This window comes from Mugil cephalus, chromosome 17 (genome assembly GCF_022458985.1).
Source record: "Mugil cephalus isolate CIBA_MC_2020 chromosome 17, CIBA_Mcephalus_1.1, whole genome shotgun sequence".
NCBI lineage: Eukaryota > Metazoa > Chordata > Actinopteri > Mugiliformes > Mugilidae > Mugil > Mugil cephalus.
Window position 1 is genome coordinate 22,075,707 of NC_061786.1, and position 15,974 is coordinate 22,091,680.

General features: G+C 40.3%; 1 protein-coding gene and 2 non-coding genes across 3 annotated transcripts; 1 reads left to right on the forward strand and 2 right to left on the reverse strand.

Annotated features, from left to right (window-relative positions):
* Positions 1-410: 410 nt before the first annotated feature.
* On the forward strand, positions 411-15,809 carry mavs (mitochondrial antiviral signaling protein). The gene is made up of 10 exons (XM_047611355.1): positions 411-507; positions 1,269-1,391; positions 2,587-2,767; positions 2,996-3,552; positions 4,258-4,859; positions 11,610-11,703; positions 11,817-11,939; positions 12,145-12,325; positions 12,944-13,467; positions 14,368-15,809. The coding sequence occupies exons 2-10, from the start codon at positions 1,269-1,271 to the stop codon at positions 14,920-14,922; spliced, it is 2,940 nt and encodes a 979-aa protein (XP_047467311.1). The 5' UTR covers positions 411-507; the 3' UTR covers positions 14,923-15,809.
* trnaf-gaa lies at positions 8,162-8,234 on the reverse strand. The gene has a single exon. It is a non-coding gene; the product is annotated as a tRNA-Phe (tRNA).
* trnaf-gaa lies at positions 8,746-8,818 on the reverse strand. The gene has a single exon. It is a non-coding gene; the product is annotated as a tRNA-Phe (tRNA).
* Positions 15,810-15,974: the final 165 nt, after the last annotated feature.

Consider the following 15,974-nt stretch of genomic DNA (forward strand, 5'->3'; position numbering starts at 1 on the left):
TAAAAGAAAAAATGGAGAATAATATCTTTAACAAAAATAAAAAAATAAAATTAAACAAAATAAAATAAAAAAGATTTGCATACATACTTATCGATAAGCAATAGAAATAGAATTAAATATAGACTATAAACACAGGAAGGATAAATGATAATGTGGCTGGAAAAGCGTTAACACGGATAAGATGAAGTTACCAACTACAGCTTTAAAGTTCAGTAATAATATATCGTATGACTTTATTGTGGCTATAATATTCACATTTTAGAGCTGAAAGGAGTTTCCTGCTTCCGTGACGTCATAACAGAACAGGAAACGTCAGTAGCTGAAGCCCCGCCTTCCCTACGGTCTATTTCAATTACTATTGGCTCTTACGTTGATTGACGGACATTTTATCCAATAGGAGGAGAGAACCGTGTAGGTGTGTGTGTGTGTGTGTGAAGAGGAGACGTGTTTCAGACCAGGAATAACTGAGACGAAGCTACGAACCTCTGGGACCATAAAACAGGACAGGTGAGCCTTAAATTATACTTAATTACAATTTATCCACTTAAATCAAGTGTTTAAAGACAGAAGTGATGTTTAATTGTGTAGTTTAGTGTCTGCTTCTTGGTTAGCTAGTCGTACCAATGTGATTGCGTGTAACTTAACTTCTGTTATTTAGCTCTGTTGGTGTTTATCAGGTTTTTATTATTCACAGACACATATCTGCCTCCACGCTGTTGCTCTGTTTGTGCTGCGCCTTTTAAATTACTAGAACATCATTAGTTTGTATTGTAGAGCCTTAAAAAGTAGTTTTAGAGACACATTTAAGTAGCTGTGTGTGTGTGCAAAATTCACCCACAAGCCTTAACTTTAAAAACAGGATTGATTTATTATTTCCTCGTATAAGACCAACCCTGGTGGCATTTACTTCCTGTTAGCCCATTTCTTAAGAGCTTTGTGAGCAAATATAAGAGTAAAAGCTTGTGAAATTCTACTGAATCTGTTTTTTATTTGTTTGTTTTATGCATGATCCAGAGTCAGGACTGTCCAGAGGTAACAGGTTAATTTACCTGTATCTTTATCCTTTTCCCTGAGAAAAAATCATAAAAAAAGGTTGTGACTGTGCACAAGGGTTTTATGTTATTAAATAATTAAGGCTGCAGCCGCTGATCTCCTCTTTCACTTTCACTTTCATCACGTTTTGTTTTAGGTGATTTCACATTTCACACGTAGCGAAACATGTTTGTCGACGTTTGAAACTTTTTTTTGTCCACTCTCTGTGTTTCCAGATGTCGTTCGTCAGAGACAAACTCTACAATGGATACGTGCGACGGAATATGGCGACCATTGCTAAAAACGTGGATGTTTCAGAAATAATGATGCATCTGCCCTGCCTCACTATCCACGACCGGGTACATTGCTCTCATTTCAATCACCTTTACTGATGAACACATTAATTCTTAATCCAGTCAGTGCGTTTACATGCAGAGCTTAATGGAGCCACGCTCGAAGTTCCACTTTCTGAATGTGGTCCCAGTTTACATGCAATGTAAAAACTCAAATAGCTGACGGGAACATATTCTCCTCCTCCACACTAGGTGGCGATATGTGTCTTTCCGGCAGGTTAATACGACCTAATATGTCATATAGTAAACAACTGGAGTCGTTCATGTGTCAGACCGGCAATTCAGACACCAACCAGATGGACAATAGTTCAGCCTTTTTAATCTCATACGTAATGTGTTCGCTACGTCTGGTGCAGATAGATGGCGCTATCCCTCAGGTGGTTCTTCTACCGGCTCTGTTTACCTTCTTCTTCTGCGACTGGTTCTCTTGGATGTTTTTGTTCTGGGGTCATACGGCAGCGCTGTGGTTTGTAGCGCATGCACACATGCGTTGTCCAGTTAAAGTCAGATTAAGTCGTATACATGATGGAGAAAATCAACTTCCGGTCACATTATCTGGGCGTCTTAATCAGATAAGGACAACTCAAATTTTAGTCGGAGTAATGTATTTACGTGCACTTATGTTGTCCAGTTAAAGTCGGATTAAGGCAATATTTAGTTTTTTCCACGTGCATGTAAACTTACATGCAAATATTGGCTTATGTCCCTCTTTCCTCTCCCTGTCATTTGTGATACAGCTGACGATAGAGGAGTTATCTGCATTTTATAGAGGGTATGCATTGACGTCACGCCCCCCTGAGCTGCAAAAACATGGTGAAATGTATCAATAAATACACAGAGACGGGGAAAAATTCTGATTATCAGATCAAATTAAGGACAATTGGACTCGACAATGAAACGTACAAACTAGTATGGATTTGGAAAAGTGGATTAGCCTCAGTTTCAGTTAGTTTGAGGTTGTTTCAGTCCTGATAAATGTAGCTAAATAAAAGATGCTAACGCTAAGAGCTTTACCGAGAAGTAACATTACTCATACAAAACTGTAGCATTAAAAGGATGACGAGGAGTGATCACAAATATTCCGTTTATTGAACTGAAATAGAAAACTGGTCCTGCTCTTTATGTTGCACTAAAAAGAGACAGACGACTGCTCTGATAATTGATTGTTTGTGTGTGTTTTTTTTCCGCAATCTAATTTTAGGAAAATATAGAGGCAAGAACAAATAACCATGGGAAATCAGAGGGCATGGTGCGTCTTCTGGAATGTCTAAGGAAAAGAGAAAACTGGCCGGAGCAGCTGATCGAAGCTCTCGAAGCTTGTGAGCATCCGACGATCGCAGATGAAATCAGAGAAAACTACAACTCTCTGAGAGGCATCAGCAGTAAGTCACCAAAGGCTTTACAGTTTATTAAAGCATGAATGTTTCCCTCAAATAAAAAATATATTCAGCTTTTGTAGAATAATCGTTGTTTATTGCAAGAAAAATACCCTCCTCCTTCCTTGTTGTTTGACTTTGAGAGATGACTCTGTGCAGACTCGTAGGCAGGATGATAAATGTATTTCTCTACAGTTTCAGATTTAAATATCAGTTTTGTTTGCTTTACCCCAGAATCAGACCGAAGCCCTCCTCCAGTTTCAGTCTCCAGCGTCCATCCAACACCTGCCAGTCGTGAATCCATTCCCGTGACCGTGGCTGCAGAGCCAGCTACCAAGAGCCCCCCAAACCAAATCCTCAAACCTGCTCCTCCAACCGAGCCCCTCCCTGAACCTCCACAACCAGCTCAGGTAGAAGCTCCACCTCGTCCATCAACACCTCCTCCCTCCCCCGAGACCCAATACTCCGAGGCGACCGCAGCCCCTCTGCCGTACCTAGAGGTTAACTCTCACCTGGAGCCGGAGGAAAGCTCTGAGTCGGACATCCAGGATGATACGGGTGCGACCACCGATCGACCACAGCTCAGTCCTGAACACTGTGAACCAGGCGCTCGGGCCTGGTCAGAAGACAGGCCACCGCAAAGTCCTTCTTTGCTGAACTCGAACAGGACCGGTGAATCCTCGTTCCTCACCCCAGAGAAGCCTCCGGTCCAGGACACAGCGCCTCCTGTCTGCAGAATTCCTACTCCCATCCTGCAGCCTGAAGAGACGTCTGAACCTCCTGCTACACAGGTAAATACCAAAACAGCTTTAAGACCGACTGGACGGCAGCAATACGATACTGAGCACAATTCAGGCTGATATCGGCGATACCGGTATGATACTTTGTGGAAATACACCCTAATGCATCTGGTAAATCTAAAAAAAAAAGGATTTATGTATTTATTTTTATCTCTGAAGTATATTGTATATTGTAGTGGCCTCTTCTGTGCAGCACCATATGCATACGGAGCTGCCAGTTTAAAGGTTGACTTTATGATAATATTTTGACTTTTTTATCGAAATTTCTACTTCTTTTCTTAAAGTGCATGATGAAAAAATAATCTACTTCCTCTAGTTTTTTTAAAAATGTTCTACTCTTCAATAGTAAAGGCTTTTTCAAACACTAAAAACTAAAAATAAAGCAATAAAACCATTAAAATAAGGTATTGTTTACCTATTAAAAACTACTATAAAATGAAAACTTGCATCTTAATTCTGACTCTGTGCTGTGCATTATGACTGAAGTATCGATTTTAGAGCATAAAGACCTGGTATCAGTCGATCTGCACATCGCTACTAGACGGACTGGTTTTACCCGGGGAATTCCAGTAATTTGTAATAACAGCGGAGGTCGTCTCTGATCTTTTTGTAAAGTGAAGTTGGTGATAATCTGGCATCTAGGGGGGAAAAAAAAATGAATAATTGATAAAACTCTGTCCTCAATTTCACCTGCAGACTGTTGAAAGACGCCCAGAGACAGAAACCGGAGCGACAGTCTTCCCAGCGCCTGGTGATCATGATGACGATGATGACGATGATGAAGATGATGTGTGTCTGAGCAAACCTGGGCATCTCGTCAGTATACAACCACAGAGTGAAGCCACTGCCGCCACCTTCACTGCATCCACTTTACCTCAGGCGCCGTACTCGGGTGACAGCGGGCGTCTGGAAATGAGCGAAGGCGTCTCTGCATCGTCGGCGGCGAAGTCGGTCTCAGCTCTGCAGCCGTGCCAGGAGAACGGCTGCAGAGCTCCCGAGTACAACGAACCCGAGGAGAACCACTACGAGTCCCCGCGCGAGAGCCTCGACTCCCAGGAGGTGCTGGTGAACGTCGGGCGAGTAACCGAAGAGCCGTCCATCCTCAACCAGGACGGGCAAAGCTCCGCACCTCCGCAACCTTCACCCAATAAAGCTGCTGTATCCAGTTTGAACCCCTCCTGCAGTGAGACCTGCCCCCCCTCTGGGACTAAAGGTTCCTCATCGGCCCTGTCGGCCAACGGGAAATACATCCTGACTGCTTTAGGAGTGGGTGCCTGTGCTATGTTGGTGGTGTGGAGGTTTAATAAGTGATGGAGGATCCAAATAAAAGGCGCGGTGCCTTATCGCAGTCACTGCACAGGCGAAGGTGTTAATTAATCATTAATTAGCTGACTCTCCAGACCTTTGATCTCGTCATTAAGTATCGGTTTGACTGTGTTTTTATCCTTTTATCTTTTAAGACTTAATTCTTCAAGTTTTTTAAGTGTAAATAATTCAAACAGATCAACACGAAACAAAACAGCACATAAAAGCATAAAGGTGTAAAATTTACTGCTTGTTTACCGCATGTCAGTTCATGCAGTGATTCACAAGGTGCAGACATAGATTTTAAAGTCCGAGTCCAATGAACCAAGTAAGGATCAAGGAGAATAGATTCTTGGCAATGCACAATGAAACAAGACCAAGAACAGAGTAATAATATCAAGTATAGTCCAGAGAGTTATGTCTCCCACTTCGAATATACTCATTAAAGTGTCCCCAGACTGCAAGAAACTTTTCATGAATATCTGACAAGATGAATTTCTTCCAGGTAAATACAGGAGACCATATAATTCAACCATTTTTTATTTTTTTGAAAAAAAGAGAAACTGATTTCCAGTCTCTAAGAATGAGACAAAAAATTGAAGTATTATCAGGAATCAGCTGTTTCCTGTATATAACACTGTGCAAGTGGAGAATGTCCCAAAAAAAAAAAATCTTAGGACAAGACAAGAAAAAGTGACATAGAGTCCTGTCCTCTAATTTTTATTTATCACAGGTAGCAGATCTTTTTACTTTTAACCTCCTGAGACCTGGTGTCCTCATATGGGGACATTATATATATATATATTTTTTTTTTTTGCAGCTTCATTTAGACCTGTTGTCTTCATAAGGAGACACTTTTATCTGCCATGTACTGGTAGCGTAGGATCTATTTATTCTTATTAACTTTTCCAGGTTGATATCCTCCTGAGACCCTGCGTCCTCATATGGGGACGTTAAGTTTTATGTTTGTGGCAGCTTCTTATTCTGCTTCATTTGAACTAGACACTAGTTGGTGTAGCGGTCTCATAACAAAAGTGGACAAAACCTCAGTTTTACAGTTTATGATTATTAACACAAGTTCAATCAATAGTAACGAGATATAACTTTGCTAATTAGCATGTACTCGATTGAGGACGTTGGGACTTTATTATTTTTAATTCCGCTTTTGCACAGCATGACATGAGAATGAACAATTTTATATTTCATTACATATTGGTGATAATATTGATATAATATTTATATTAATAATACTATATAAAATAATCCTGGGACATAATTTTTTCCGAAAGCTACTTCCTGTTTAAAGACGACGCTTAGTTTTCATAGTTTTTAGGTCCTACTGATCCCAAATGAAGAGAAATGCAAACTAAAGCTCAGGTCTCAGGAGGATATGAAATACACCCCAAATTCTGCTTTTGCCTTAAAAATACACAGTTTCATATTTTGGTGACTTAAATTGTGAAAAGTTTATGCTTATTTTTGTATACTTGTTAGGTCCTAATAATCACAAATACCTAAAGGTCTCGTATCTTAAAAAGAATCATTCCAAACAAATGTTTAGCTCTCAGGAGGTTAAATTAACATAGATAGTCAAAAATCAAGTCTCCCCTTAGTGTTGAGACACTTCCTGGAAGTGGGTTATGATCTCAGGTTGTTATTTTTGCACTTACTTTTAAAAAGGTCAATGAGGCTTAAATACTACGTGGTCTGTATTTATTGATGTACAGATATTTCCACAATATGTAGATTTTTATCTTCCCATGAAATCAAATTTGATGCTTAAGGTTAAAAGTCAGGTTAGGTTTAGAAAAGTTACTTAAAAATGTTGATGCCTCATTCTGCACTAGGGGGCGTGTAATAACGTGGCAGCCAATGAAATGCTTGCTTGAATTTCCATGCCCCTCCCCCCCATTCGTCTCCCCTTCACGGCCTTCTACATTTAAAAGGCAGCTTTTAAAGGACACACTGATAATAAACTGTTCTTTTTTTAAATGCTGCACCCAAGTTTGTACTTTTTTCAAAAACATATTATTTTCTTAAAGAGACCAGATTCACAGTATAGACATGCAACACATGCCAGTTTGTGATCTGTGTATATCTAACCTTATCGCCCATGAAATTAATTTAAATGTTGAGTTGTTTTATTATAATATTTCTTGCACTTTATGTGGCCCCACAACGGCACAAAGGTCATTTTATAAGTATTCTTAGTGGTATTTTAGAGTTTGTAGTTTCCTGGAAACTGCACCTGCACCTACGTGATAAATTAGCATCCAATTAAATTCTTTCTTGAGTTTTCATGTCGAGGTAAATATAGAATATGACATAAAACACTTTCCTAGACGTCAGAGACGGAGATGGCCAGCTACTAAGTATTAAATTACAACAACGTCCCTACTTCGTGGAAACTTCATGCACCAACATGTTTTTTGCATTTTTGAACTTGCGTTTAATTAAATATGGATTTCTAGCTCAGTATAAACGCCACTGATGTTTGCTGTAACACACGGTTACACAAGGACTTTTTTTTGCACAACAATGACACAAGTGAAATGTTGGGATGTAAACTGAGTTAATTTATGAATTAAAGCTTTGACCATGACTGCAAAGATGTACCAAGTTCCCCTTTGTGCCTCGGATCTATTAGATTTAGTTTTATTCAAAGAAACATATAAAAGCAGGAAAATAGGATTTCACCTGATGATGTCATCCTTCCCATCATCCTCTAGTTATTCTGATGATGAGGTCAAATCTGCTTGTGCCAAGATTTTATACTTATACTGTTTCAATCAAATTAGTTTCATGCCTATAAAGTCATAAAACTATTATGTTTCTTCTTATTATCATACAGCAGATCTCACAGGGGATGTGACTGATCTGCCGCCGTCGCTTTTATTTTATCCTTTTACACTTTTAATTTTCTCTGCACGGGAACAAGAGCAGGAAGCAGGAGCTAACAAGAGAGATCATATTACTCCAGTTTCGGTTTCTCTTAGAATTAAAATTTAAAATCCTCCTCTTTCCTTCCAAGGCCCTTAAAGGCCAAACTCCGTCGTATCTTAGAGATGTCATTGTAACAGATCAACAAATGCCAACAAATCACTTGGATATCTATCTAAAGTTTAAAGAAGTGGAATGAGCTGGCAGTTCTGCAACTTTTAAGGTCAGGCTTTTTATAGTTAAGGCTTAATTGTCAGAATGCATCAGTAATCTTTCCAGGAACTTGTTTAAAGTTAACAACGCCCATTCCTAGTGTCTGGTTTGGTCAGGTGGGGGGGTCAGGGGTCATATTATCTGCCAAAACCCGGGATCGAACCAGGGCCCTTTAGATCTTCAGTCTAACGCTCTCCCAACTGAGCTATTTCGGCCCAGATATTGATATTTCTGCACCGTCATACAGTAGCAGCAAATACTGACAAATGGACAAATGATAATGAACTAAACACAGAATAAAACAAGGCACCTATGTACGTTCCTCACTACAGTTTTACAATCAAACGTGTCAAGTTTCAGTTCAATTTACAAGTTCAATTTAATAATAAGGCGCCCAATTCAAGTCATTGGACACTAATCAGGCGTAACATTATGACCACCTTCCTCATGTTGTATAGCTCCATCAGAGAATGGACATGGAACCTCTGAGGGTGTCCTGTGGTGTCTGTTATCAGTGTGTACATCTATGTCTTAGATGTATTTATATTATTTAAATCAATATTCTGTTCAACGTGCACGTCACAAAATGCCTTGAAAATAAAAAGGCACTGTTGTTAGACACAGTTTATGTTTTCATTCTTTAAGCTCCAGCATCAGATAACACCTTAATGATGCCCCTCCTAGAGTCTGGTTTGGTCAGGTGGGGGGGTCGGGGGTCATGATGTCTGCCGAAACCCGGGATCGAACCAGGGACCTTCAGATCTTCAGTCTAACGCTCTCCCAACTGAGCTATTTCGGCCCATAGAGAGAGAGAGAGGATCAGATTTTTTTTTTTTTGCAGCAATTATTCAGACTTCAGACTATTTAATAAAGCGCTGATACCAGATGAGAACGATCCAGGACCAAAGGAGTCGTCTCAAATCTTTGTTAGTTAGTGAATTTGACTTCACTAACTAACAAACCACTTGTGTTCTGTACACAGTCCGGACCAGAGACTAAACACCAGCTCGCTTCTGAACCCCGGGGAGGTTTTTCTCTGTCAGCAACTTCACACGTGATCTCTACATTTTCACTCCATCTCTGCTGTCAGTGGAAGGAATTCCTTCCGCTGACGTCCAGGAATGTTTCCCGGGACTCGGTCACAGAGTAGATTTAGTGACAAGTCAGCAGGAGGACGATGCACCAAACACATGTCCTCTAATTTTTTGTCTAAGTTCTTCTCTATTACTAGTCATGCAGTTCCATGCTGCTACTGTACAGCATGTTAACTGCTGTGTGTCCCTCTAGAACTTTAAAAAACAAACGTGGACCAGACGGATTTAACGGATTTAATGCTCGAATTGTTAAGACATCATGCATTTTTAATTAATTTACATTATAAAGTCACAAAACGACACATTTTGTGGTCGCAAAATATCATAAACAGTAGAAGACATGAACATAAATACTACGAAAAGTCAGATCAAGTCAAGTCAATGTTTATTTCTGAAGCACTTTTAAAAAGCTTGGTTGAATCAAAGTGATGCACAGACGTGAAAACAACGATACAGACACGAAATAAAAGAGTAATGGAATAAAATTAGCACAATTTTAAAAGCAAATATGGAAAGAATAAAAGAGGAGATAGGCAATAAAAAATAAATAAAAAGGATAAAAGCAAAGGTTACTCATCCAGCTGGGACTGAACGCCGAAGAAAAAGGATGGATTTTAGCTGCAAAACTTAAACAAAAAAACAAAAAAATGTGAAAACTCCAAACTCTCTTTCTCTAACAGACAACATGTTATTAATGTTAATGCACATTATTATTTATGGTTTCTCGTACATTTGTTCACGTGTTAACTCATTAGTACATTTTTTGCTAACACTATTTTCTATTTAGTTTTACTAGACTTATATCTTATTGTATTTCATCTGTCTCTTTACTTGTGGTTCTAAGTGTCATCAAACATTTTCCCTTTGTGAATTATTCAAATTGTGAAGTGAGTGACGTTAGTTTCCCCTCCCGTGTCCATGTGAACGGATTAGGATCAGGGATTAGAGACAGATGTAAACCAGAAGTCGAGGTCCAATCTAATTCCATCATCCCACCGCAACAAGAGGAAAAAAGGTCACGATCTGGGGCCAAAGATTAAGGAAGCCCCGCCTTCTCCGGCGGCCACGCCTCCTTCCTATTGGCTCTTACTTTGATTGACGGCCCTCTCGTCCAATAGGAGGAGAGAACGGGCTGAGACCGGTGCGCAGATGTGTGGACAGGTTTTAGTGAGAGCAGGAATAGCAGCTGAGAGGAGTCACGAACCTCTGGGACAATAAAAAAGACGAAAGGTGAGCTTTAAACGATCCCACACTTCAGTTTATCGACATAAATCAAGTGTTTTAAAGGAGCTACTGGATGTTTTATTGACGGTTTTGCTGCTAAAGTCTGTTTCCTTTCGTTTTTCCAGGTTGTGTCGTATGTATTAATTTGATTGGACGCAACTTTTGGCTCATGTTAGCTCAGTCTCAGTTTTAATTTATACATTTTTATTTAAATTTTGTCTCTGCTGTGTTTGTGTCTTGTCTTTTTAATCTCCTCTCCCAAAGAGGCTTGAAAAGTATCATAATTATTATTATATATTTGTCTATGTTCTCTCTGTGTGTAGCCTTTTAAAATGTATCTTTAACAGGCTTTAAAATGAGCTTTGATTACATATTTTATTAATTGACCAGCCTGTGTTTATGTTGTGTTTCTGTGCATGTTAATCCAGAACCTTCTTTGGGTTTAAAAAGCACAATTTAATCATATAATTTAATAATTTACAAGCAGCTCTTTAAATTCCCAACCTTATTCCACAATTTTGTATTTATTTCCCACCGTGTATGTGCATATAAATGCACTAAAATGAGACGTGAAATCGCTGAAGTTGTTTTTTTTTTTTTTTTTTTTTTACTGAATCAGACGTGTTGTGCATGAAACTTGATCCAGACTCTTGGGGAGTGAAGACGGGAACAGGACTCAGTTTTTAGAGGTCATTCTCGTGGCTCAGCTCTGTACTATTAACCTTTGTGTCAAGGTGTCTTCTTTGCCCTTCTCACACCGCTGACGTCACCTTGTTAATCTGCAATCGCTCGTCACGTCACACTTATATGCATGCATGAAAAATAATGCACTTTACTCTTCACACCGAGCCTTTCCTATCTGTCAGAAGGGAACGCGCGTGACTTAAACCACGGCCTCCGTGGGCTAATAATACAATGAAGAAGACTTTGCTCTTTGGTTACTGCCTCTGACATTTATTCCAACTCGAAAGACAAGACTGTTTGACATTTACACCTTAATGTGCTGCTCCGTTGGACGTGGATCCTGTGAAAATGTTCCCGACAACAGATTGTGTTTGGATACAAACAAATGGCTTAAAGCGTGTTGAAAACAACAGAACACGTTTTTTTATTTGACCCTGAAAATGTCTGTGAGGGACAAGTTATTTGATGAATTCAGGTATTAAACCAGGGGATTAATCAGTGACTAGTGACAGCAGCAACCTTGAAAAGTAGGAGTGTTTTACCTCCCTTGTTGTAGTTTCTTTCTACCGTTTTTTTTTTTTGTTATAGTTCAGTTCTTTGGATAAAAATGGCATCTGGCATCTTTGTTGACAGTAAAGATCAGGTTTCATCATCGCACATCTTAGGTACTTTCACACCTGTGGTCAGGGAGTTTAATCCAGTTCACTGTAGTGCATGGTTTAAATGTAAAAACCCACAGGAAGCTTCTTTATCATTTTCTTAAAACATTTTTTTATCCCGTTTGACTTTTTTCAGATGTCGCTGGCCGGTGACAAACTGTGCAACGGATACTTACGGCGGAAGATGCCGACTATCGTCAGCAAGGTGAAAGTGAGAGACCTGATTATTCACCTGAGCTGCCTGACTGCTGACGACAGGGTGAGTTTCATTAAAACAAGCGATCGGCCACAACATTATGACCACCGACGGGAGAAGTCAATGACGTTTAAACCTATTATTCTGTCATGTGGATGTTACTTAGACACGTAGCTCCCACCTAGACCAGACCAGACCAGAACAGCATAAATCACAATCAAAAAGAAACTGATTTCTACTCTGATAACTGATTGTTATAAATTTTCAGGAAAGTATCGAAGCGAAAAGAGAGGTGTGTGGGAACTATGACGGCATGGTGCTTCTCCTGGACTGTCTGAAGAAAACAGAAAACTGGCCGGAGCAGTTCATCAAGGCTCTGGAAGCCTGTGGACAGACGACAATCGCAGCGGAAGTCAGAGCGGAATACAACGCCGTGAAAGGCACCGACGGTAGGTCACCGAGTAGAAGATTCATTCGTGTTATAGCTCAGAATTAGATTTTACTTTTCACCCTTGCAGACGAAGTGCGTTAAACATTTTTAACTGTTCAGCAGCATCAATATATACATATATGCACAAACATTTGCTCAACCATCTGAATATTGCGCTCGTCACAGTGCACTGCAGCCACGTGGGAAGAAAAGGAAATGTTTGCATAATGCAGTTCTGTTTGGAGACAATGTTACACAGCAGTTTAATTCTAATTTTGGCTCAGACCTGAGTTCAGTGCGTTCACGGAGCATCTACGATAATCTCTGTTTACGCATGCATGGACAGAGTTCTCAGGCGATTGTGCTGTGAGCTCCGTAAGCTGATTTATCCAGGTGAAGGAAAACAGTGCCTCCTTGTTGTCTGACCTTGAGAGATCACAACTCAGTGGAGACTCTTTGTGGGTGAAGGTGTCCTGGCTTCAGATTCTCGTTTATATGTATATTTTTATTAGGGAGTAGAGGAGGGTGCGATAAGATTCGATGTAGTTTGAGAGTTGCCTCATCCTTGAGGATTTCACAGGCTTTAGTCATGTGGCCCAAACAGATTTAAATATCAGTGTTGTTTGCTTTGCCCTAGATTCAGACCCCAGCTCCCCTCCAACCACCGTCGTCAGGGCACATGTCCACCCTGCTCCGTCTGCCAGCCCCGTGTCCCTTCCAGAGAGCGGCGGTAACACTCAGGCGATACCTGCTCTGGAAATCACCGCACAGCCACAACCCCCCCAGAGCACAGAGGTCCCCGAATCTGTTTCCTCATCCGAGCTTCCACATTCGACTCTGATGGAAGTGCCCCCTCTGCCATCAACGCCTCCCCCGTCCCCCGACACCCCGCACATCGAGGTGACCCTAGCGCCGCTGTCACAGAAAGAGATTAATTCTCGCTTGGCGCCAGAGGGAAACTTGGAATCAGGGCAACAACCAGATCCCAAAGAGGACAGACCACCAGAGAGTCCAGCATCTCCAGCTCAGATCAAGTCAGACGTAACAGACGGACCTTCAGTCATCGCGCCCTCCACTAAGAAGCCTTCAGTCCAGGACGCCGCCCCTCTCGTTGGGTCTGTCCTGCAGCCTGACAACACTTCTGAACCTCCTGCTGCACCGGTAAATCATTTTAAGACTTCTAAGAAAAGAAAACAAGAAAATTCCTGCAGACGAGTGATTAAATGTGTCCATTAAGCAACAGGGCGTTGGTTTCTTTCAGTATTATGATCAGCATTTCCTTCTTATTTGAAGGTGACTTTACATTCTTTAAACCCCAATTTAGCTTAGCACGCTATCGATGAGCAAGATTAGCAGTTGTTTCAACAGAATAGTTTTATTGTCATTGCACAATACAACAAGATAACTTATCCCTCGTAATAATAAGTAATAATGTTTCCAGACCTGCATGGGATCATTAAGCAATAAAAGACAAAAGTGTCAATTTAAAAATAGTTATGTGCCTTATAATATGTTATGTCATATGGAAGCAGCCATGCATCCATACATATTATTTCCTCAGTTTTCCTGTGATAACGAGTTCATTTCCTGTTTTCTCGGGTTATCTGTCTCGTTATTTGGGTAAAACAAAGCTTTGTTTTCTCATGATATTCAGAAACGTAATTGTTATCTAGCAAACATTAAAGTGCAAAACAAACGGCTCAGTTTACAGTCGACCTATTACATTATTATTTCACTACATTATAGTGTTGAGGGCATCCATCAGTCAGCATGAGGGAACTCCCTCGAATTAAATATATCGTTATCTCGAAAAAAACAAAACTTTGCTTTTAACTTGAGAAAATGGAGGAAGTTAACTCATTAACTCATTATCACGGGGAAATGGAAAAAGATAATATGTGAACTCAGGGTTTCCGTATATTCAAGAGTTTCATTCAAGTGATAATAACTGTGTTTATATGATGAAACTCATCCATGGTAACACATTCACAGGCATCTGGTGTAACATCAGCTCCTTTAAGTTTAAAAAAACAAACCTTTTGCCATTTATTTCACCTGCAGGTTGTTGAGAGCCGACCACAGACAGGAGCCGAGCCGGGTCCTGTCAGTGTAGAACCACAGAGTCGTACCAGTCCTACCGTCCCTGCACCCAGCTCCCCGGTGGATTCATCCTCGGGACACAGCGACACAAGCCGAGCTGCTCCCGCGAGCTCTGCTGGGAAGACAGTCACTGCAGTGTCATGCCAGGAGAACGGCTTTGCCCCCAACCACAACAAACCAGAGGGAAACCATTACGAGCCACGCGAGAAGCTGGAAACCCAGGAGCCATCTGTCCCTAAACTGGACGTCCGAACCTCGACACCACCAGCTCAAACAGTGAACGGCGAAGTAGCCAAAGAAGCCGCCTCTGCACCACCTCCACGTGGCGGCGCCGCCGCTGCAACGAGTTTAAACGCTCCAAACACTGAGCCCGAGACGAAGACACTGCTGCAGGATTCAGAGGAGACGACGCTGCTTCAGAGCCCTCTCAACCTGTTGGCTAACAGGAAGTACATCATGACGGCGGTAGGAGTGGGCGCCTGTGCCATGCTGATGGCGTGGAAGATGAAGAACTGAGGGAGTTTAAATACCTTTAAAGGAGGAGACGAGGAAGCTCTCAGGCTTTTGAGAAAGAGGTATGGTGCCTTATTGTAGTGACTGCCCTGGGGAAGGAGAGGCAGCGGCTTAATGATTACCCATAATACTTACAATAGCTCACTTGCGGGACCTTTGATCATGTCATTAATTATGACAGTGCTTTTTACTTTTGAATTAAGTTGAACATAGAGAGTAAAAAAACTTCATGGGACTGGGTTATAATCTCAGGTTATTTATGCATTTGCTCTGGTTTCTAAAGGCAAACTGAGGCTGGATTTTAATGATCGCTATGTTCTCTCTTCACTGATGAGAGCGATAAGACTGTCGGCTGTAAATGAAGGCTGTTGCACTGCATGTATTTATTTGTACATATTTATATATAGACACACATTATATAGGTATTGAATTACATATTTTAAGAGAGACTGATGTTTCAAACATTCCAAACCATCCAGACATTCAGCAGTCAAATAATTCTAGTTTTATTAAATATAAATGTAGTTGTTATCAGTAAAAATACTAGAGTACTGTAAAGAAAAAATTATATATATATTTAATGCACATAAGTGCTAATAACTGTTTTGATTTCCCTTTCCTTTAAATAGAGACTAGTTTGTTCTATGAGGTTAGAGATCATATGGTAAATAGCCAGTAATGCATAGAAAACTGTTGGTTTAGAAGGTTTTGCACATTTTAAAACAATATTTGAGCTGCTTACATTGTAATGAAATGTACTTTTAACTTTTATTTGAAATTCTATGCACTGTTTTTAGCTATGCACTCCAGCATGCACATCAATAAACCTGAAAGTTTTTTTTTTTTAATATTTACTTATTGAGTCAAATTAAAATAAATGATTAATTGCAGTGTGTTATCTGACTCAGATCTCTTTAATTAACCTCTTTTTGATTAAATGCAATTAGCAGTTTTATTTAATATTGTGAAGATAAATACATTTGTCTATATCAGAATGTGATTTGTTGCCAGTTATGTGCACAAATAAAAAGAACCTGTAATGGTGTTTGGTGCAA

What these genes read in the sequence shown, in the direction of transcription:
- mavs (XM_047611355.1), top strand. Translation starts at nt 1,269, where the DNA reads ATGTCGTTCGTCAGAGACAAACTCTACAATGGATACGTGCGACGGAAT. An exon ending in CGCCGTGAAAGGCACCGACG is followed by an intron (nt 12,326 to 12,943) that starts GTAGGTCACCGA and finishes GCTTTGCCCTAG; the next exon opens with ATTCAGACCCCAGCTCCCCT. An exon ending in CTGAACCTCCTGCTGCACCG is followed by an intron (nt 13,468 to 14,367) that starts GTAAATCATTTT and finishes TTTCACCTGCAG; the next exon opens with GTTGTTGAGAGCCGACCACA.